The sequence below is a fragment of the Arachis stenosperma genome, chromosome 8 (genome assembly GCF_014773155.1).
Source record: "Arachis stenosperma cultivar V10309 chromosome 8, arast.V10309.gnm1.PFL2, whole genome shotgun sequence".
Classification (NCBI taxonomy): Eukaryota; Viridiplantae; Streptophyta; class Magnoliopsida; order Fabales; family Fabaceae; genus Arachis; species Arachis stenosperma.
In genome coordinates this window covers 8,351,053-8,374,759 of record NC_080384.1, presented here as the reverse complement: position 1 = coordinate 8,374,759, position 23,707 = coordinate 8,351,053, and the positions used below count along the sequence as shown (strand labels likewise).

At 43.2% G+C, this 23,707-nt stretch overlaps 2 protein-coding genes, 1 long non-coding RNA gene and 1 other non-coding gene across 7 annotated transcripts; 2 read left to right on the top strand and 2 right to left on the bottom strand.

Annotated features, from left to right (window-relative positions):
* Window positions 1-11,853: 11,853 nt before the first annotated feature.
* LOC130944066 (UDP-glucuronate:xylan alpha-glucuronosyltransferase 2-like) lies at window positions 11,854-16,106 on the bottom strand. The gene is made up of 3 exons (XM_057872203.1): window positions 15,888-16,106; window positions 15,139-15,781; window positions 11,854-13,233 (listed from the first exon to the last, which is right to left on the bottom strand). Exons 1-3 carry the CDS (start codon window positions 16,053-16,055, stop codon window positions 12,275-12,277), a joined length of 1,770 nt encoding a protein of 589 aa, XP_057728186.1. The 5' UTR covers window positions 16,056-16,106; the 3' UTR covers window positions 11,854-12,274.
* On the top strand, window positions 14,936-15,008 carry TRNAR-CCU (transfer RNA arginine (anticodon CCU)). The gene has a single exon. It is a non-coding gene; the product is annotated as a tRNA-Arg (tRNA).
* Window positions 16,107-17,402: 1,296 nt separating the features above from the next.
* LOC130943887 (protein TIC 22, chloroplastic-like) lies at window positions 17,403-20,442 on the bottom strand. 4 transcript variants are annotated; one of them, XR_009071908.1, is made up of 9 exons: window positions 19,944-20,442; window positions 19,772-19,834; window positions 19,443-19,517; window positions 19,144-19,197; window positions 18,686-18,745; window positions 18,499-18,570; window positions 18,004-18,039; window positions 17,740-17,913; window positions 17,403-17,646 (listed from the first exon to the last, which is right to left on the bottom strand). XR_009071908.1 is itself a non-coding variant. In XM_057871966.1 (9 exons), the coding sequence occupies exons 1-8, from the start codon at window positions 20,319-20,321 to the stop codon at window positions 17,824-17,826; spliced, it is 828 nt and encodes a 275-aa protein (XP_057727949.1). In that variant the 5' UTR covers window positions 20,322-20,442; the 3' UTR covers window positions 17,403-17,646; window positions 17,817-17,823. The 4 variants fall into 4 exon arrangements, 2 of the variants coding, with proteins under 2 accessions (XP_057727949.1, XP_057727950.1); XR_009071909.1 differs by having other exon boundaries at window positions 17,403-17,632; XM_057871966.1 differs by having other exon boundaries at window positions 17,817-17,913.
* Window positions 20,443-22,763: 2,321 nt separating this feature from the next.
* LOC130943473 (uncharacterized) lies at window positions 22,764-23,414 on the top strand. The gene is made up of 3 exons (XR_009071825.1): window positions 22,764-22,935; window positions 23,028-23,082; window positions 23,162-23,414. It is a non-coding gene; the product is annotated as an uncharacterized LOC130943473 (long non-coding RNA).
* Window positions 23,415-23,707: the final 293 nt, after the last annotated feature.

The window sequence follows — 23,707 nt, the reverse complement described above, 5'->3', positions numbered from 1 at the left end:
CCAGGACTAAGACACCCTCATCTATCCACCTTTGCATCTTCTGTCCACCCGACCTGTTCAGGAGCCGACCTACGAACATTGGCGCCGTCTGTGGGGACGTCTAAATGGAAGCTGTACTGGGTCTTGGCGACCAAGGCCGGGCTGCCGGAGCGGAGGGGCCGCCTCCGTCGCCTCGCAAGGGGGGCGGCGAAGGTCCCCCCATCGACGCACGGGGACACGACCATTCGGAGGAACAGGCGGCGATAGCGCCATAATAATGCAAGAGCTGCGCCACCGAGTCCAGAACCTGGAGCGCAGCTTGCCGACAGGGAGCGGACGGACGCTCTACCGATCCGAGCTATACCCCGTCTCCCGGGGAGGAAGACTCTTACCGAAGCCGCCCGCGGACGGAGGCAGAGAGTTCGCGGGAGGAGTCACCCATAATGAGGAGACGAAATGACACGATCATCTACTCCCGGCAGACCGACCCATCGAGCGACAAGAGGTCGCGAAGACGGAAGAACACGACACCTGTGATAATGGGCGCCACCCCGTTCCACGATCTATCCTCGAGGTCCGGCTGCCGAAACACTTCGACAAGCCAACGGACATGAGGTACGACGGAACTCAAGACCCTCTAGAACACCTGACGGCCTTCGAGCCAGGATGAATCTAGAGGGAGTAGGCGACGAAGTGAGATGCCGTGCCTTCCCGGTGACCTTAGCAGGACCATCAAATGGTTTAACGGCCTCCCTCAAGGTTCTATCTACAATTTCTCAGACATCAGCCGCGCATTTCCTGGCTCAATTCACAACGCGAATAGCAAAGGCCAAGCTCATCATCATCACCTTCTCGGGTAACCCAAAGACAGGGAGAGCCGACCAGGAGTACTTAGATCGGTTCAACGACGAATGCTTGGAAATCGACGGCTTAACCGATTCGGTGGCCAGTCTCTGCCTGACGAACGGCCTCCTTAACGAGAACTTCCGAAGCACCTTACAACGAAATCGGTTTGGACGATGCATGAAATCCAAACAGTGGCCAAAGAATACATAAACGATGAAGAAGTCAGCCGAGTCGTGGCTGCCAATAAGCGGCAGTCCGGTTACGGCCAGGCTCTCAGTTCGGTGGCGACGGGGAGAGGGCGAAAGAAAAGGCCAGGGAGGAGGCGCCAAACAAAGCACCTAGACCGTTCCCTCGAGTGGGGAAATTTACTAACTACACTCCACTCACCCATCATGGAAGTCTACCAACAATTGCGGAGAAAGGAATTCTCCCGAAGCCCCGACCACTCAAGGACCGCACAGGCGAAACAAGAACCTTTATTGTGATTACCATAAGGGATATGGCCACCAAACGCAGGACTGTTTCGACTTGAAGGATGCATTAGAGCAAGCGATAAGGGAAGGAAAGCTGGCAGCGTTCTCCCATCTCATCAGGGAGCCGAGAAGGCGTTATCGCGACCAGGACGGAAGGCAAGACACGCCCGGTCAAGCGGCGACAAGAGCCTGAAGACAGAGACCACCTCACGGTAAACGTGGTAACGGCAAAGAACACTGCACCAAAATCCCGGTCGGCACACAAGAAAGACGCCAAGGTTCTGGCGATCTCATCTTCACCAGTGCAGTACCAAAAAACCCCGTCCATTTCTTTCGGCCCAGAAGATCAATGGTTCAGCGACGCCCCGGAAAACCCTCCCATGGTCATCACGGCCAGAGTAGGAACCGGCCTCGTCAAACGGATCCTTGTCGACACTGGGGCCGACTCAAACATCATGTTCCGAAACGTGTTCGACGCACTGGGGCTGAAGGATGCCGACCTGACGACCCACCAGCACGGGGTTATCGGGTTAGGCGACCACTTCATCAAACCAGACGGAGTCATTTCCCTACCGATCTTGGTAGGACAGATGCAAGGCCGAAGGTCGGCGATGGCCGAATTCGTGATCCTCCGAGACTCCACAGCCTACAATATCATCTTGGGAAGGAAGACAATCAATGATTTTGAGGCCATAATCAACACCAAGCTACTAGTTAGAAGTTCGTCACCGATGATGGATCCAGGGACCATATAACCGAACTCGAGACGGCGTCGCCTGCGACAACGCCAGCCTTTCCCCAGAAAAGTCCAAGAAGCATCCGGCGTATTCCTAGCCGACTCGATGCCAGAGTAGAGGACAACCCGAGGCCGGAACCAGAAGGGGACCTGGAGAAATTTAGCATCGGTGACGAAGGGAAATTCACATTCGTTAACAAGAACCTCCCGCATGAGTTGAAGGAGCCTTTGATTGAAATGATAAGGGCCAACAAGGACCTGTTCGCATGGACGCCAGCCGACATGCCGGGCATTGATCCACAAATCATTTCACACCACCTAGCCGTCAAGCCGGAAGCACGCCCAGTGGCTCAACGAAGAAGAAAGATGTCGGCGGAGAGAGCAGAGGAGGTAGCCAAGCAAACGGCCGGCCTCCTAGAAGCAGGCTTCATACGAGAAGTGGACTACTCGACGTGGCTCTCAAATGTGGTATTGGTGAAAAACACAATGGCAGATGGAGAATGTGCGTGGACTACTCTGACCTTAACAAAGCATGCCCCAAAGATTGCTTCCCTCTCCCCAACATAGATGCACTCGTCGACGCTGCGGCGGGTACCGTATCTGATTTTCATGGACGCCTACTCCGGTTACAATCAATACCGATGCACCGACCAGACGAAGGCAAAACGGCGTTCATAACGCCAGGAGGAACTTTCTGCTACAAGGTAATGCCGTTTGGCTTGAAAAATGCAGGGGCGACATATCAAAGGCTGATGAACAGGATATTCCACGACCTCATAGGGAAAACGGTCGAAGTTTACGTGGACGACATCCTGGCAAAAACGACACGACCTGACGACCTCCTAAACGACCTGGCAAGTGTGTTTGCGTCCCTCCGTCAACATGGTATGAGGCTGAACCCCCTCAAGTGCGCCTTCGCCATGGAAGCCGGCAAGTTCCTAGGATTTAGATAACTCAGAGAGGGGTAGAAGCCAACCCGGAGAAGGGCAATACTTCAGATGAAGAGCCCGGGCTGTGTCAAGGACGTCCAGAGGTTGGCAGGGCGATTGACATCGCTTTCCCGGTTTCTCGGGGCCTCGGCGACAAAGGCCCTGCCATTCTTCAACCTCATGAAGAAAGGGATGGCGTTTGAGTGGACACCCCGTGCGAAGAGCCTTTCAACACTTCAAGGAAATCCTAGCGGCACCTCCCGTTCTCGGGAAGCCAAGGGACGGGGAACCACTGTACCTATACCTCGCTATAACAAGCGAAGCCCTGGCCGCAGTACTAGTGCGGGAGGACGGGAGGACCCAACAACCAGTCTACTTCATAAGCAGGGCCCTACAAGGAGCAGAGTTAAGATATAGCAAGTTGGAAAAGCTAGCCTTAGCACTCCTAACTTCCTCGAAGGTTAAAACAGTACTTCCAGAGTCACCAAGTGGTCGTCAGAACGGACCAAGGGATCCGACAAGTTCTCCAAAAACCCGACCTGGCGGAAGAATGATGACTTGGTCCATCGAACTCTCTCAATATGACATACGGTATGAGCCCCCGGCAAGCCATCAAGGCGCAGGCGATGGGGGATTTTTTGGTTGAAGTAACAGGAGACCCAGGCGAAGACATGGGTACACGGTGGAAGCTCCATGTGGCGGAGCCTCCAACCAGACCTTCGGAGGAGCCGGGATCATCCTAGAAAGTCCAAACGGGGTCGTATACGAACAATCGGTCAGATTCGAGTTCCCCATCTCGAACAACCAAGCAGAATACGAAGCCCTCATAGGAGGCTTGACCCTAGCAACAGAGGTCGGCGCAAAAAGGCTGAAGTATGCAGCGTTCCCAAGTCGTCACTTCCCAAGTAAACGGCAGCTATCAAGCCAAGGACCCCTTGTTGCAGAAGTACTTGGAAAAGGTCAAAAGCTTGAGCCAAAAGTTCGACGAGGTCACGGTCCAGCATGTACCCAGAGAAAGAAACACACGAGCAGACCTCCTATCAAAATTAGCCAGCACGAAGCCAGGGGAGGGAAACCGGTCTCTCATCCAAGGCATGACAAGGGAACCTGCAATTGCACTACACATAACAACCCTAAGTCCTTCATGGCTAGACCCCATCACCAACTACCTAGAACACGGCCAAATCCCTGGTGACGAAAGGATGCGGTGAAATTAAGGAGAGAAGCGGCCAAATACGCCGTCATCCAAGGACAGCTGTTCAGAAAAGGGCTCAGCCAGCCCCTACTGAAGTGCCTACACCCCGACCAAACGGACTACGTCCTCAGGGAAGTCCACGAGGGCTGCTGTGGCCCACATCGGAGGAAAAACCCTAGCAAGGAAGTTGATCCGAGCTGGGTACTACTGGCCGTCGATGATGGCAGATTCCAAAGAGTTTGTCAAAAAGTACATAAAGTGCCAACAGAACGCCAACTTGCCAAGGCACCGGCAAACGAGTTGAGCTTGCTGACGACCTCCCGGCCATTCGCTCAGTGGGAATCGACCTCTTAGGGCCCTTTCCTGTCGGCCCTGGGCAGGTCAAATCTCATAGTAGCAATTGATTACTATACCAAATGGATAGAAGCCGAACCATTGGCTAGCATATCCTCAGCCAATTGCAGAAAATTCATGTGGAGGCAGGTGATAACACGGTTCGGGATACCAGAAGTCGTCATCTCGGACAACGGCACACAATTTGCTGACAAAAAGTTCACAGAATTTCTCAACGGCCTAGGTATAAGGCAAAGGTTCTCCTCGGTAAACACCCTCGGACGAACGGACAAGTGGAGTCCGCCAACAAGGTTATCCTCTCAGGGCTAAAGAAGAGGTTGGACAACAAAAAGGTGCTTGGGCCGACGAGCTAGCATCGGTCCTCTGGTCTTATCGAACAACCGAGCAATCCTCCCAAGGAAACCCCTTTCCGACTAACGTACGGGGTTATGTGTAATAGTGAAAACCCCGCTGGAGGGAGGGGGAGAGGGAAGAGGAAATGGCCACTTGACAGAAACGGCGCTAAAACAAAGAGTGGCGCTCCGCTACAACACTAAAGTGCTCAAGGGGAATTCGGGGCAAACGACCTCGTCCTGAGGCGAAATGATATCGGCCTGCCGACCCCAGGAGAAGGCAAGCTAGCGGCCAACTGGGAAGGCCCATATAGAATCAAGAAAGTGATGGGAAAAGGGGCCTTTAAGTTAGAAAGGCTCGATGGCAAGGAGGTCCCGAGAACATGGAACGCGGACAACCTTAGAAGATTCTACTCCTAGAGGACGCAGCAACCTGCCGGCTAATCTAGCTAAGTAGTTAACTTGCCATTTGAATTTCATAGTAACTTTCAAGTCTTTTACGTGGATACCGAATAAGATACACTCGTGCAAATTCTCCATTCTATTTTACCTCCGTTTTTCAGATAAATCATCTTGTCGTGACTAGCGACGACACCTAACCCGGGACTGATCACCCCGGGAGGTCATCAACTACCGTTGTAACGAGCAACTACACGAGAGCCCACGGGCCGCCGATATAAACAACTATAAACCAAAAACGGTTACTAAAAACGAACACGATCGGACGAGTAACGTCATCGCGACAACACGAGCAAGCGGCCAAAGAGTCATTGTTCACAAAGCCAAAATTAAAACGGCTAAGATTAAACTGTTCGTAAGCCAAAACGGCTAAAAACAACTGTCTACAAGCCAAAACAAAACGGCTAAACAAAAACGATGAAACAAAGAGTTCATTTCTTCGGAACATCAACAACCTGGCCATCCTTAATAATCTTAAAAACGCCAATTGCCGACGTGTCGAACTCAGGGGCAACAATTTTAATCTGAGCCTTCAGGGCCTCCTCGGTGCCCAAAATCGCGCCTTTACCCTGTTTAACGACGTCTTTATACTTGGCCTTCCACGCTGCCAGATCGGCCTCCACGGCCTGCTTCTCCTTCTCGACTTCGGCCGTACGCTTCTGCACCTCGCCGACCTGTTTCTCCAGAGCCATCTCACGCTCGACCAGACGTTCAATCGTCGCGTCCGACTCTTTCTGTTTTTTCTCAGCAGCTGTTAACTTTTGTTCGGCGGAGGTAGCTTTTGCTCAGCGGTGGTAGCCTTCTTCTCGGCGGCGTCCAACTTCTCCGAAGATTGAGTCAACTGCTGCCGGAGAGTTTCCACTTCACTTTTCAATTCATTGTTGGCCTTCCCAGCGGAGTCCAATTTCCGACGGAGAGACTCCATCCCGGACAGCTCAAACTCGGCCTTCCGGGCTATCACGGCGCCCCGCAGAAGAGTTCGGTACATCCACCTCGCCTGCCCGGCAAGGGAAGACTCATGGAAGTACTCCTCAGTGCCAGGAATGAGTTGGGTATCTATAAAGTTACTTGCATCAAAATTCCTCTCCATGACGGTGAGGACCCCCTCGGGACTAGAAGACGCCGGCCTCTTCCTTTTAGGGGTAGGGACGACCACCTCCACGTCATCATCAGGAGCGGACGTCGAACCCCCTTGACCTACCACTTCGCGAGGGGGAGAGTCATGAACCGTTTTCCCGACCTCGACCTGGGCGGCTTGCGTTGAGGTCCCGGTCCCCCCAACAACGGCCTCCTGCCCTGAAGAAGTTTTGTCCTCTGGGGGAGCTGCGGACGTCTCAGCAACAGATTGATCATTATCCTCTTCATCATCACCACCACCAAGGAAAGTCTGAAACAGGTCGGGAAGACCAGTCACTGACGCAGACATATCCACTGCAGGAAAACAAAGGAGGTCGGTTAATCGTCACATAATACCAACAAAAGGGAAAAAAGATAAAGGGAAAAGTGAAAAGCATCTCACAAATATAGTTACGGCCGGACTCCCGATCACCCATAAGGAGATGGGGATTTACAGGGTTCTTCCCAAAAACCGCGTTTAGCACCTCGGCAATCTGCTGATCTACTGCCGACATGTTTTTATAAACCACCTTAATAAAACTATTGGCTCCCGCCCCGAAGCTCCAATAAGTCGGGATGAGCCGTGCCCCCTCCAGAGACAACCAAAAGGGGTGACGATCTTTGGCCGGGCGGACCTTAAAATACTTGTCCTTAAACCCATGGTAAGAATCTTTGAACAAGCCGAAAATCTTCCGACCCTGAGCAGCCCGGAAGGACATGAACCCTTTCCTATGTTTCCCCTCCTTGGAAGGGTTTGTGAGGGTGAAGAAAAAGAGGAAGACATCTACGGACACCGGCAGGTCGAGATATTCACAGACCATCTCGAAACAGCGGATAGAAGCCCAACTGTTCGGATGCAACTGCGACGGTGACACGGAGATTCGGTTTAAGAGTGCCATCTGAAAGGCGGAGAACGGAATGCGGACCCCGACTTGAGTGAACATGGCTTTATAGAACCAAATCCAGTCGGCGACCTGGCGGGGTTGGAAGTTGATTTCGTACAAACGCTCGTGGGGAGCCGGGACGAAGACGTCGTAGTTGGCCTCCTCGTCAGTCCCGCCGCATAGATACCCGGCTTGTCGGAACTCGGTGAGCTCCTCTTCGCCCATTTGGTTGGGTGAATCCCTTACATCAGAGACGACCCAAGCATATTGGTCGTACGCCGCGGGGTTAACGGATGCCCGGGAGACCGTGCGAGCCATACCTACATGGGGGTACCATCCAGTTAGTCTAAGAGATCGGTTGCTCAAGCCGAACACACACACCGCCCTCACGACTTCCCGGCTAAGGCCAAACAAGACTAAATGGCTAAGAGCGAGAAAAAACCTACCCTGGAATGGTACCTTTCCCCCTAACACGTCTACTCGCAACTAAGAGGCTACACGATAACTTCAAAGAACCAAACAACAAGCATACAGAAATAATGCATAAAAAGGGGATGATCCAAAAGTTACCTGAATCGATGAAAGGAAGATGAAGTTGAATCTGGGAAAATGCAAGAAACACGAACGGAGGCACCACAGCAAAGCCTTGTAGCAAGGAGGAAGAAGGGAGAATAGGGAGTGCGAGAAAAGTGCATAAAGTGCAGAAGTATCTTAACCACTCGTTTAAAAACTGCCTCCAGAGCGCGAAACGCCGGGGGGCAAAATGGTCTTTTCAAACGGGGTTTTTTACCCCATTATGAGCATTCAATGCTCGGCACAGGAAACGAAGCGATGAAACGGTTGTTTGAGCAACCAAGAGACGCGCGTTGGGGACACGTCCTCCCCACGAGCGACCGACCAGACGAGATGCGAGACGACACGCCATTGGTAGCTCCCACGACTACCATTGGCGCGTGGGGGCACTGTTACGGCCCGGCCCAGAACCAGCTTTGGGCCGACCCGACCCGAGCAGTACCCGACCCGGACACGCGCCCTCCAACCGACCCGGACACGCGTCCTGTACGGCTCACACGCGGCTGCAGGACAGCGTCCTTGGGAATATGGGCCTGTCCCATAAGGGGCCCACTACTGACATGTATATAAGGGGAAGATTGGCTCTTCCCCCGAGGTACGTCACTTTCTACATCACTCCCCCTGCCTGTACGATTTCTGACTTGAGCGTCGGAGTGTCTTTGCAGGTGGCACCCCCCCTCGTCCGTTCACCAACTCAAGTGCTCGCCAGCTCGGCAGACCCTCGATCAGCGCATCCAGGACTAAGACACCCTCATCTATCCACCTTTGCATCTTCTGTCCACCCGACCTGTTCAGGAGCCGACCTACGAACAGGATGTAAACCCGACGTCACAACAATTTGTTTAAAACAAATTGAGAAAGGATGGCGATTTATAAGGATGCCTCCTCAAGCCAAGAGATAAGTATCCAACCTTGCTAAGTTGACACAACAAGTATAAAACAAGTTATCCGACCTCCCAAAAAGAGAGTCCAAAATAACTTGTAAAAGTCACATAGCAACAAATAGTAAGATTCAAAGAATGGCATGACTGAATACTCGAGTCCGACTTTATGAAGCTCGACCTCGAGTAGGGGCACTGGCTTATCATGAAAGCTAAGTCCAAAATTATTAAAAACTAAAGACAACATTCTACAATGATGCTAGAGCACGAAGAAGAACGTGGCCCCCTTCCAGAAACCTGAGAGCAAACTCAGATAAGGAAAGAGCTCTTGAGACAAAGGATGGCTACGAGATTCGCCGCAAAAGACCTCATCTTGATAAGAAAAAATATCAGGCTACTGAGTTCGGGCGAATGAAAGCTGACAACAAAAAGGATAGGACCCTACAAGATTACTGAGATCTTAGGAAAAGGTTATTACAAGGTGACTGACTTAAACAGCACCGAGCTACCAAGGTCGTGGCATGAAAAGGTACTAAAAACGAACTCTACTCCCTGATGTACTCTTTTTCCAACTTCATGATTTTTTCCCAAAAATTAAAGGATTTTTTCTGAAGAAGGGTTTTTAACGAGGCATCGTAGTAGAGACTAAGGGATCATAGATAGTAAAAAACCCTTAGTAGCAATAAAAGTACCTTCGCAAATAAATAAAGATCTTTTATCTCTTATAAATTCCTTCTCGTTTTTCTTTCTTTCTACGAAACGCACCGACTTAAGCTCGACAAAGCGTGAAAATCCCATGAACCGACCTAGATGGTCGTCAGGATAAAACGACGAGGTACAAGTCGGTGTAAAGAGGTTATAAAAGTCGATCGTAATAAACTCGGAAATTATCTGACTTACAAGTCAGAAAAACCGAGAAAAAAAGAAACGCATCGCAAAAATAACCTAAATCATAAGAGCTCAATAAATCAAAAATTGAGTGTAAGGAATACCAAAAAGAGATTAGGAAACCTATTGAAAGCACTAAGGCAAAAGGCTGTCCCGAGTTGTTAAAGAAAACTTAAAGAAAGGGACAGTCAGCCAAGTAAAAGGTTTTCCAAAAACAAAGATCAAAAAGGTTTTTTCTAAGATTACTGAAATCTTAGAAAAGGGCTACTACAAAGTGTCTAACTTCGAAGGTGAAAAACTATCCAGGTCGCAACACACCTCCAACATAAGGAGATAAAACAATTCCTTATGAAAATTGATTTTCTACAATTAACACACACCAATTGAAGCTCGATAAACCGCGAAAGTCACGGGCCGATCATATAGAAATCGCCTGGATGAAGCGACGAAGAACCAATTGGTGGAAAGAAGTTACATATGCGAATTGGAAAGAAAACACCTCGAAACAGCTCGGGCCAAACGGGTTGAAAAAGTTGTGTTTAGAACAAGTCGCAAAAGTAACTTAATATGCCCCTTGAGGCATAAATACGATCTAACAACTCGATCCACACGGATAACAAATGGATCGTACAAAATCTCAAGCCCAGAATCTCATCTCTACAAGTTCTAAAAATAAACGACCTAGTCGTATAAAATGGAACACTTTCACAAAAACAAGTTGTTCCAAGAAAACTCGTTCTAGCATTCACAACAACATAAGGATAACTTGGATAAAACGAGTTATGCCAGTCAACCATATTTTCAACGAAATTGTGTCAAGCACAAGTCGTGTCTATCTAAAAGCAAAGCTTTAAAAGTGATTGTATCAAAATGAATCACTTCAAACGACTCGTATAGAAACGAGTTAAAAAGGAAGGATTGTAAACGTTTTTGAGCAAAATCGAAACGTAAAAACTATCCTCCAAAACAACTTGGATAAAACAAGTTGTATCATACACAAGGACGACAACCTTGTAAAAACTAGAAAGGGGAGGGAATAAGCATATAATCCCTTCACCTAAGGCGCCAATTTATGCTCGACAAAACGCAAAAATCACGAGTTGGCCTTTTCAATGGTCGCTCGGATAAAGCGACGAGGTATAAATTGGTGTCCAATGGTTATAATACGGCTTGATGATTTAAAACAACTCAAGCCCATGAGTTGAACAAAATCGAGTAAGAAAATAACCATATGATCTAAGTAATTTAAATTGCGCAAAACAACTTGATATATAACGAGTTGTGCTTCAAAAAAGTGACTTGTATAAAAAACAAGTCATCTAGAAAACTCAGAATGAATGAGTTCAACAAAAAAAGGCTTCATTCGAAAATCCTTTCTGCTTGATTGCTCGAGTCCGACTTCATAAAGCTCGACCTCGAGCAGGGGCATAATGGATAAAGCAACGAAGTCCGATGGTTATAAAGATGATCTGATAGTTTAAAGGGACTCAAAATAAACAATTTGTACTTGAAACAAGTTGTGAAGTCCTAAAAAACAGCTCGAATTCAAATGAGTTGTATGAAATTAGATCAAGAAATAGCCACGTTTTAATTAAACGATTTGAAATGAAACAAATCGTAAGACCTTAAAACTACTCGCATCGAACGAGCTAGATGAGGTTATACTAAAAAATACGAGTTTTGAAATAAACGATTTGTATCAAAACAAGTCGTAAGAAATCAGAATAAGTTTCAGAAAGGTGATTTGTATTAAAACAAGTCATGGATCCTCAAAACAACTCGAATTGAACGAGTTGTATGAAACTAGGACAAGAAATATTCTTTGGTTAAGTAAGATGTGCTAAAACCAATTATACAGAGCCTACAAGCCCGAGTTTAAATACTCGAATCCAACTCTTAAGAAAAAGAGATTGAACTCGAGTAGGGGCACTGTTCATACACTGGCCCAACACTAAGGCCCAGGTCCAAATACACCAAAAGGCCCAATCCAAAGATTGGCCTTTGTTATTCACCGACCTCCTCAAAAGAGGTCGGACTCAACACAGACTTCTTTCCAAAGAAGTCGGGTTCAAGAGATAGCTGGCAGATAACGCTTATTCAAATAAGTAACTGCCCCTAAAATCTCTCTAACCACTTCTAGAAGCCATATCCCAACAATCCCTAGATAAAGGGACGGTTATCCACCTAAAAGGTGGCACTACTCCAACGGTGGTTATTGGATCACCACTATAAATACCCTGACACCCCTCAGGTATCTCTAAGTTCCAATACATTCTAAACCTGCTTTACCCCATGCTGACTTAGGCATCGGAGTGTCTTTGCAGGTACCACCCCCCATCTCTTGGAACACACAACTCGGAGGCGGCTCCCAGACGTAAACCAAGTCGGAGACCACACTCCTCCAGCGCTTGGGCCTCAAACAAGTCCAACCACCGTCCGGTTCTAGGTAAGCCCCGGAACAATTACCATATCAAAGTGTATCACTCATGTTACTTCCATATCAAAATTTTTTAGCCCATATAATAACGTCCTTTTTTGATTTTTTCACTATTCAGTAAGCATTGTTCATCCAGAATAAACAGTACGGAAAAGCAAAAAGGCCTCCGTGAGAGCCAAATCGTACCTATTGCTAATGAATCAAAAGAGAGCCAAATCGTCTAGGATCCGTAATATTGATCTTCCAATGCCCATTCACTAAACCCTTTTTCCTCGCTTTCCTTCTTTCCCAATTGAGCTCAGTACGACGCCGTTTCGTGAGCCTGCACATCCTCTGCATCTCTTCATCCATGGCGTCGTGCACCTTCCACCACCTCCTGTGCGCCACGTCACTCGCGTACACCAGTTGCTCCTCCACGTCCCAGTTGCAATCATAGTCCCTGTAACACTGCCACGGCTTCCACCCTAAGTAGTGTACGGCGTACACCTCCGCCGTCTCCGAACCGATCAAACCGTTCTTCACCCTCCTCTCCAGCGTCGAATTCGACCAGAAGTTCTTCAAGAAGTTCACCCTCCTCGGTAACCTGTGCCACCACACGAAAACCTCGTTCAGGAACCCTTGGTCACCTCCGTTGTACGAAACGATGCCGTCTCGGAGGCTCATCAACGTCGCGAACGTGCAGTTCGAAGGCTCGATCACCATGATCCCCGAGTTGAATATCGTCTGGTCGTTCCCCGTGGCCGAGATCTGAGGGAAGTGGAAGAGTATGTCCAGGTTCCGGAGCACGATGATATCGGAGTCGATGAAGATGATTTTGTCGTAGTCCGTGAGCTGCCATAGGCGAAACTTGCTGTAGTTGTACTCGTTGTAGGTTCCTTTCTCGGCCCTAGGGTTTCGGATTCGTGTTATGATTCGAATCTTCCAGCCTGCGGAGGCGAGGGCTCGGCGTTTCGGGGCGGAGATTGAGTTGTCGATGAGGAGAACAAGGTCGCGTTTGGTTCCCGTTTGGATGAGGCTCTGTGCGAGAGTTATGGCGCCGCAAACGTAGGCTTCGGAGGAATGGAGCACGGTGGCGTAGGCCTCGCGGTTGTTTCTTGATCTGGATTTCACACTTCTTTGGATCTTGGACACGTCGTAAACCTCATCGATACCTGAAAATTCAAATTGAAATGAAGACTTAGCATTTTTTCCAGCATCGATTGTGAAACTTGAAAGAAAGCTATGCTTTGTTTGGAAGCTACTATTAGTGAAGAGGTTTCTTAGAAGACAAATCGGAATCGCTGCTAAATCAAGTTTTGAACAAGAATAATAAAAAGCAAAATCACAATCTAATATGGAGTCGTTAGTTCGCATGATGCGTAAAAAGATTGGAGTGGTTAGGGGATGTTAATCACAATTAAAATAGCGAGAGTTGTATGATTTTGACTCTGCTTCTCCTCCCGCCATTTTTCATGATAATGAAGTGCAAACAACAGAACTAGAATTATTCGTAGTACTAGTAGCTACACACTGTTCCATTGAGATATATATATATATATATATATATATATATAGAGATGGAATATTAATGTTCCATCTTAATATTATTAGTAAATGTAACTTCATAGTATATTCATGCACTATTATTAGTTTGCAAAATATCTATAGAACAATTGTATATGAAATGCATGATGAAAAAGATTCCGTGCATATTTAGAATGCTTGTTGGTGTCAATGTGCTCTTGTAAATTAATTTTGACCAAAAGATTAATGGGACTTGTGTTTGAATAATTTTTGTCCAACTTAAATATTAGTATAAGAAATTAACTGGGTCTAATTTACTTTAAAAGCTAACTTAAAAGGAGGAGCAAAACACACCAGAAACGCAGAAGGTATTATAACACGCACTAAATGTACACAAAGTAATTAATTATCAGCTATTAGTTAATATTTTTTGGTGACTAGCTATTAGTTAATATGAAAAAAAGTTTAGCTACGGACACATGTTAAGTCATTAATTTAAAAATCTTTTATAGAAAACATATAAATTTTAACTTTTAAATATATTTATTATAAATTTATTAAAATAAAATTAAAATTTCTACTCATAAAAATCTTAAATAAAAATCCTAAAATTTATTATGCAAGCGAGCTAAATTTAGATCTACACAATGAAATAACAAACTAAATACGAGAATGGATCGTTAATTTTTTTTCAATTAAGGTTAAAGTGTGATTTTTATCTTTTTAATGTTTTTTATGTTTTTTTGTCTTATTTATAAAAAAAATATTGAGAGAATCTAATCCCAACTAAACACACTACTATAACCCCTTGCAATTGTATTACTGAGCTCGTTTGTCCCAAAGAAAAAATTATATATATAGTTCTGATTATTTTAAAATAAAATATTACAAAATGATAATAAAACTCAAATTATTTTTCTATTGCCTGGTTTGCTTTTGACGTAGAGTTACGTTAATTAAACATCAAGTCATATTAACACGTCAAAACGATTGCAACATTTGCGTACAAATATGTTTTGGTTGGACTTTACACAACATGTATTGCAGTAATTTCTCACTACTCTCTCCTAAGATTAATAAGGGAAATTAAATTTAAAAAAAAACACTCCACGTACTATGAAAAACGTTGGCAGGCATATGTGAATACACACAGATACGTTCATGTTTTGAATATGTATGCTTTTTTTTTTATATATATGAAAGTAGAAGGTCATACCCAACTTTAATGTGAGATGAAGGGTAATGTATTAATGTAATATCATAATACAATTTTTGGAAATGGCAGTGAACCATGATTGGCTAATTCTTGTCACTGTGAAAATTAATTGTATCTTAAGAAATTACAACGTAGCGCCTGTAGCTCAGTGGATAGAGCGTCTGTTTCCTAAGCAGAAAGTCGTAGGTTCGACCCCTACCTGGCGCGTTTCCATTTTTAATTTATACTTTCTAGTGCATGTTTATTTTGTTTAGTTGAAGCAAAGCAAACCAGAGAAGACAGGTAATGGGTAAAAGACGCAACGAAATGTCGAAAGCGAATGACGGTAAAAACATACCTTGTTCCCAAAGAGGCAAAGCCAAGTTGCAGGACCCAACAGGCAACAAAACCTTCTCCTCCAACTTCTTCACGTCCGCTTTGTAATACCACCACTCACCTTCCCTCCTCTCCAATTGGTCGCATGGGAATAGCTCCATCATTGGCCTACACTTGCTCCACAGAACCACCCTCGTTGTCTTCTTCCATCTCCAATCCCTCTTCCCCTTCTTTGCCGCCAGATTCGCTGCTATTAGATGAACCTGCAACCGGAAAACGTCCCTACCCCACCCCTTTTCAGGGTACTTGCATGGCAGCTTGGCCACTATGACGTCCATGCTCCCATATTCTGCATACTCCGGCATAGGTATCTCCGGGCATGACGCCACGTCACTCTCTTCTTCCTCGTCTATCCATTCGGGAAACAAGTCTGTCCAGTTGAAAGACTGTGATACCTTCTCAAAATAAACTGGTATCATTTCTCCATGCAGGTTGAACTCATTTACATCTTCTTCATCCATGTTGACCAGTCCTATCTTCATTCCTTTCCCTATATCACCAAAGAAGCTAGGTAACTCTATCTTATTAGTTGCATTGTTCTTCTTTGATGATCTCTCTCGTTGAGGTTCCTCTAACACTGCTTTCATTTTGAAGCTCTTTTCTACCTATCAAGCAAATAATAAATGGTTAATTATCAAGTTGATGATGCAAGAAAAAGAAAAGAAAATGAACAGATATAGGCCCAGCTTAATTGATTTATTAGTCAGTTACCTTGTGTCGACATTCACGGAGGGAGCATCTTACAAGGGAGGCTGCATTCTCGAAATAGAGAGAAGAAGATGGCCGGAGAAGAAGGGTTCCATAAACAACCAGAAAGACGGCTAAGAACACCAAATTGATTATGCTTACCTTCGCTTTAGATGGAATTGTCTTTACCATCTTGTGCTATAGCTGTAGCTTCAGCTGTATCTATCTAACTATCAATCTAAAACTCTAAATGATGAACTCTCTCCACTCAAAGTAAGTAGTTAAATAAGGTGAAAGGTTTAAGAAGCAAGTGATTCCAAGAATTAGAGTAAATCACAAATCAAGTTGACCATCTATGCAGCTCCACGTGTCCTTTCCCTTTCGCGTGAGACAAGTAAGACTCTAGACGAAAACTGCTTTTGCTTACATTTCAGGTTGACGGTCAACTAGAATTTCTAAGATTAATTCGGGAATTACTTATATATCCACTCTTAAGTTTCTCTAGTGTGAGTTAGTTCAGAACTAGATCAAGGGTTATAGTAGTAAAAACATGGCGTCCATGTTGAGGTACCAGGAGGACTAAAAAACATATGAACCTTGAAACCTACAAGAGCAGGTTGGCCAACAACCATTCTGTTGCGCCGTCTATTTCCTCAATAGAACGAAAGATCACAATTATTAGTTCATGAATTGTGAGGCTCCAACAATTCTTGATAGTTGATATCTAATGAAAAACTGGTGGCGCTTATCTTGGTACTGATATAAAAAATCTTAAGACATGAATCACCAAATATGATTTTCCTTTCAGGGAAACGGCTAGAACCCAAGAGAATGGTGAAGTATCACATTTTTGTCCCCCAAAGCAGCCTTCCATGAATAGACTAACTCCCAAGTGGGGTCAGCTAGTCACCAAATGAGACCAACGAGAAGCTTACCATTTTTATGTTACAACTTACAATCAATTAGAGGGTAGGAGTAGGTCAACTAGGTCTTTTATAGGTCCATGGTAAATCACTCTCTTGAGGTGGTTAATTGTTTCAATTATGCTCTTCCAATCCTACACGACGATGGATCCATTATGATAATCCTCCTTTAACTTTCACCCAACTTATTATTATTATTATTATTATTATTATAGGAACTGTTTCTGTTTGAAATTGCTCTCCGAGGAATAGCTCGACCACACTGGGTGTAACCTTTAGGCCCCAGAGCACCAGTGATCCAGTGATGATCTGTTTGATCCTCAGAATTCTGACCTCCAACCCTACAAAAAGAACTCCGACGCCCAAGTCAGTTATCGGTCTTTAAGAATATACAGAAAATTATCTTTTCGTTAGCTTTGGTATCTAATATTTGACTTGAGCGTCCAGATCATCACTAGAGCTCTAAGGGCTAAGATTACACCTGATGTGGTCAATGCTATTTCTCGGAGAACAGTTTCAGACAGGAACATTTGGCGCCAACCGTGGGACCCGAAAGATCTGTTTTCAGTCTAACCTAACTTTTTGTAATCCTTTTCTTTGCAGGAACAGGAACCAGTCAACAAAATAGCCATCTTAAAGAATATGCATGAACTCATAAAAGTAGAATTCAAGGAATACATTGTTTGTAAGTATTGCCAAAATAATACCGTACTGTACAACTCTCGTTTTATTAACTTATAAACATTATTGCTTAAACACCCTTAAATGGTATTCCATCCACCTCTTTAATGGATGTTAGCGGCTTTGTCCTTTCAAATTCACGTGTAACTTGTATCCACCGAGAATCTATAAAAAAGCATCTGCATTATAAAAAGAATTTTTATTGGTAAGATGTGAAGAAGAAAGGGCGGCACAATTGAAACTTGAAAGGCAGAGAGTTGTTGACGTCTCACCATCTGACTAGAATGTAACAACATCTAATTTGCTCATAAAAACCACATAAAAACTTTGGTTAGCTCAACTTTGCAACCTGTAAATCAAGCCTCAATTTCTTGTATGTGTTGCGAGTGGCTTTTTCCTGGTGGAATAAAAATTAAATCTTCCCATCCTGAATTCCTTTCGCTCATCTGTATCATTTTCGGAAAGAGAGAGAACTTGTCAACATTTAAACTACTTGTAGCTATTATAAGATATTAACCTGTAAGCAGACTAATTACCTCCATTTTTTTCAGTACATCTTCCAAGCTACCAACCTGCTTTTTTAAAGGGGAAAAAGAAACAAAGCGAGTTTAAAATAAATGATAGATTACAATTGAAGAGAGGGAAAAAAAACTCTAATCTAGCAAGTACTTTTTGAATCATTACAAAAGAACACAAAACAACACATATATATAGCCAAGTATCGGGATTAAAATAGGACCAAGTGGAATCAATCCCAAAAGAGAAAGTGGAATTCTTCTAGCTTTATGCAAAGCAGAACTGCTTCCCTTACTTTTGATTCTCGTTTCCTAAACAATTTCATCTTGTAAATAAGATGAGTACAGGGTATAGTTACACAAACAAAAGGGTTGTCAAGTTTAACAAGGGAAACCTAAAGCAATATCTAAAACTTACATTAGGTTGTGAAACTGAAGAATGAATTTGAAATTTGCTCATGTGTTTCTGAGATGCATTAATAAAAAAACATGAATAGAAGATGGAAGACTATGTACCATTATATTCTGAGAAACTCCAACTCCTCTAGATGCCCTAGAAACCTTGGATAGTTCATGCTCAACATCTTCCTGTCCATTTAATCAATGATAACTAATATGTAATCATATTCTATAGAGAAACATGCTTCATGATGCCATGATAGTATAAGTGAAAAAAATGGGAAGAGCAGTAGGTCAGACAAACCTTTGAGAAATATACAGGGCAGTAACGCTTATTCTTCTTCTTCACAACCAAAAGGTCTGACTGTAACCACATGATTATTGGCAATGATCAAAGAACAAAGTAAAGATCAAGGACTGTTAGTGTAAGTTCCAACCACGAAAACACTAAATAGTTGAATGACTTTAAACTATCGGCCATCTCCAGTATTTCATATAAGTGATTGTCTTTAATATTTATATATCATATAGAATGCATTGACTGTAATCAACTAATTAACTGATATCTAGGTCCGGGCAGGAAAAAAGAAATTATTGACATCCAAGATCATACAGATAGTACTAATCCACTTATTATGCTGATAAATACATAACAGCAAAAACAAAAAACAAATTCTATATAGTCTTGCAACCCCACCCATGCCTCGCCCAAGAAGTTCATCTTAAAAACTTAGGTTTACTAACAACAAATATGAAATATACCTGAAAAACAGGGACTCCATCAAAACTTCCCTTGTTGCCTTTGCCTGCTTTGAGCTGAGAAACAAAGGAAATGAAGATAGTTTAGTTCCCAATCTTACAGGCCAGTGGCTGAGTTTAAGAATACAAGTTTGTGATTTCATGTACAATCAACATACATTGATATCACTGACCAATTCCCATACATAACTCATACAACATTGTGACTGCTATTGGACTAAAATGATGAGATGATTAAAAAGAAAACAGGTGTGGCTTTAAGTGATAATATATCGAGTACAGGAATTAAAACAGATGCTAACCTCTATGGCATTCTTTATTTGAATTGGATCAGGTAAAAATCGGAATGCAATGCCTTCAACCTTCAGCATATATACCTAAAGCAGAAGAAAAGTAACATATGTAAAAGTGTAGTATAAATACCAAAAATTCTCCAGTTACAGTCAGCAGCCGCAAAAGATACATCGATACGAATTCAAACGGGGAAAAACGTTACAGACTGTTTCACTGTTTAGTTCTTGAGGATTTGATTCCGAAGTGGCTTTGAATGTGACAGAAGGAAAGCGACGACTCTATTGACTATGAAAACTAAAAAGGATTGAAATTGACAAGAAAGAAATGGGAAGAAAACCTGGTCCAGATTTATGGGAACAACCCTAGGTTTGCCTCGAAGTTCTCTTCTCCGTGATCGAACCTAAGAAAACAAGGACGAACAAAACAAATTAGCATCGAGAGGTTGAAAATTGAAAATCCACACAATTATTGTGACGAATATGAGAGCCTCTCCAGTGGGAAGAACAAACCTGAGCAAGAAAGGCTTCAGCGTCCTCTTGGCGAAAGCAGAGCAATCCAATAGACTTAGCTCCTTCAGCATCGGAGATGAGAACGAACTCATTGTTGGAATTGCTGACGGTGAAGAGTTTGGTGCCGGCGAGGGACTTGGCCACCTGCTGGGAGCTGAGAGTAGCGGCAGCGGCGAGGGCGTGTTTGGGTTGAGTGATTGACGCCAATAGGGAAAGAAAAGGAGGCGTAGGAGGAAGATCTAGGGTTCCGGCGAAGCGCTTATTGGTGTTGTTGAAACGAGTGGCGAGCTCGGCGCCGAGGCGGTGGCAGTTTTGATGGATGAAGTTGGAGAATGAGAGAAGTGGGTTTGAGTGTCCGCAAGGCACTGACGATTCCATATTCGCGCTTTCAACACTCAACAGCTCAATGGGAAGTTCAACTTGCAAACTGCTACAATAACTACAGCGGTTGTTACTGCTCACGCTCACTATGGAATGTCGGATTTTCAGTTTTCCCTTTTCACACCCACTACTAGTATACTAAACTAATCTTTCTGGAAACTATTTTAATTACCTACTGCATTATGGGCTTTCTGCCCATCACATCTCCAGTTTTAGTGGGCCTATTGTTTACCTATTGAAGTTAGAAAAAGGAAAAAAGAAAAGAGAAAAGCGATTCCGACTTTTTATCCTGCCAACATTTTTATTCTTGACCATTTGAAAATATTTTTAAATTCCTCGCCTCTTTAAAAATTAGTCAGATTAGTTTTTTTGCGCAAATGCCTTCGTCAGAATTAACGAAAAAGTCAGACGTGACTCTCGTTCTGATAACCTGTCATTACGGCTGAACACGTGGCACATTAGTGAAAAGGTAGTTTTGACAACTGGACCAAAAAGTCATTCTCTTAAAACTATGTTGTTTTGTGTGGCTTCCACAAAAAAAAATATCATCAAATAAAATAAAAAGAGAAAAAAAGAAAAACAAAAAGCTACTCACTCCTTCACTATCCCATTTACCCACTTCACCAATGGCGGTGGAGGAGACCCGCTGCCGACGGCAAGTTCCTCCTCTCTCTCATCCAACGACCCCCTCAACACCACCATCAACCTCCTCGTCCACCTCAATCACATCACCAAAACCATTCACCACCTCCGCGGCAGCAGCAGCAACAACAATCTCCGACAGCACTGGATCCTGCCGTCGCATTAATGGGTCCCACAATTCCATTTGTACCCTCGTCCCCGTGGCAATCCAACAGTCACGATCACCCCATCCCTCAGCTCCATCACCATCACCATCATCAACAACAACAAAACCATCTTCAGCTTCCTTGACCCTACACTCTCTCTTATCCGCAAAATCTTTTCGGGTTGACTTATAATCCGCTTGCCCCTCCTCCTGGTGTACCCCAAATCCAAACCCGAACCCCAATTTTCAACTCTAACATTGGAATCGACGATCTCAAGAGATTAGCGTTTCCAGTCGAAACTGCCGCTACTATGAAAGTGCATTTCAATTGCAAGTTATGAAGTTCTTTGTACTATGAAAGATGTCTTCAACATTCTAAATATACTGAAATAATGGTATTAAAAATAGAAAGAAAAAATTTTATTGTTTGTAATATATCTTTAGATGTGTTATTTTCTTACATAATGCAATGACATTTCTGTTAGTCTTGTGTTATTTTGTATCATTTAATAGAGTTAGTTCATTTGTTTTACTACATTTAGGAATTCCTTGACATGTTTGTGAAATTGTGATTTTGAGTTTCATTTATTTTAATTTCTTTTGTCATTGAATTTTATTAAATCAAGACTTTTGTTAGTTATTGCATATTTGTGTTATATGATTTTAATGTTATAATTTTGTGAAATAATATGGCAGGCTTTTCTTTGAATTGATTGAAAAAATTGAACGAACCGAACCAAATTGAACCGTAATTTAATTAAACTATTGGATCAGATGACTTTTTTCTAAAAAATTAAACCAAACCGCACTACGAACACCCCTAATAACTATAGCATCTTTTATTATAGTAATTTTAATTTAATTTCTTCGATGATGAATAATATGTTTCTGAACTTTAAGGTCAATAATAATATATAATTGTTGCAATAATATGAAACTGTATGTATAACTACATGACAATGTTAAAGTTAACTCGGATAGCTAGTTTATAACCACTGTGACTTGATCACAACTGTAATTAATTTAAATCTAGCTATAGTCGAATAATTTGCCTATAATCTTCACTAGTTGTGTAATGTTTAACCTTTATCTGTGGATGCAATGGTTCTTTGTTTTGGATTTTTACGCTCATTAAATCTTGTCTTTTGCATACACCTAGAACATATGATTGATCAAATATAATTTTGTTTATGTTAGACCAATGCTTGAGATTATTTAAATTTATTTGTATTTGTTTTGTGTTCATGATGTAAGAACCGCGACTAATTAACTGTCTAATTAAATAATTAATATTGGCCAAAATAGGATCCGAAAATTTAGAATGATAATTTGAGAATTTAAATATAATTTTTGGACTCAATAGATTTTCTGAGTTAGAAAATGTATTTTTGGCAAAAACCGAGTAAAAATTGCAACCGGTAGCCGAATCGGTCGAACCAATTTAAGTTTGTCCGGTACTGTGTGAGAAAAAATTAAAAATAGTAAAAAACCTTAGAAAAATATTAGAAATAGAAAACTAGGCATTAATTTTAAAAGTTTGGTCCAAATTGGATTAAACGGGCTAAAAATATTAACGGATTGGATCGGATCCAAGTTGGACCCAAACCCAACATATATAAACACTTAAGTGAACCCCATTCAGCACCATAACACTTAGAGAGTGACAGTTGCAGCTGAAGTGAGAAGAGAGGATGGGGTTTCAAAAATACTATTCACTCGTCACTTTCAGTGGCCATATCTCGAGCTACAGTGCTCCGATTCGCGTGCCGTCAGCGACTACGCGAAGCTCTTTCCGAGCCTGTTACTTTCATCTAACCTTCATAGGTAAGATTTTGAGTTTTTCTTTCCTGCTGCCCTAAGAATTTCGAGTTTGGTGAGTGTTGATCTTGAGAAAAATTTGTGTTTTGGTTGTTTAGGTGCTAATCATTAGTGAGAAAATGTTGGGTTATATCCCAAATTTCAGTGAATGAGGTAAGACTTCTCAAGAACCCTTGTACATTGATTAATTGTGAGTATTAGGTTTTGATTTATATGAAATGTGTGATATTAGCTTGAATGTTGGAGCTTGTTGGTGATTGTTGATGCTTATTGGAATTGGTTGGTGACTTGGTTGTGGATTGGAGGCTTGAATTGTGCTCTATTTGGGTTTTGGTACATATTGAGAATCAACTAAGTTATGATTTTGGTTTTCTCTATGTAATATATAATATTTCTGGACACTTAGACTAGTGACCCATAGGATAGGTTTGAATTGAAATGGTTGTTGAATTGTTGAACGATGATTTATGATGAATTATGATGAATTGATGATTTTTGAATATGTTGATGAATTATGATGTTGAAATTGATAAAGATGGTGTAAAAGATTTAAATTGAGATGAAATGAGATTGATTATGATGCTTGGTATTGATAGATTTATGATTTATGAATGTGTTGATGAAGGATTGATTTTATTTGACATTGAGGTTGAGAACAATGAAGTGTGAAGGAAAAATTTGGTATGAATGGTGGAATGTGATACAAATGGTGAGTTATGAGGTAAATTAGAATTTGGTATGGTTTTGGTTTGACTTTGGTTGAGGATTGTGGGAAGTT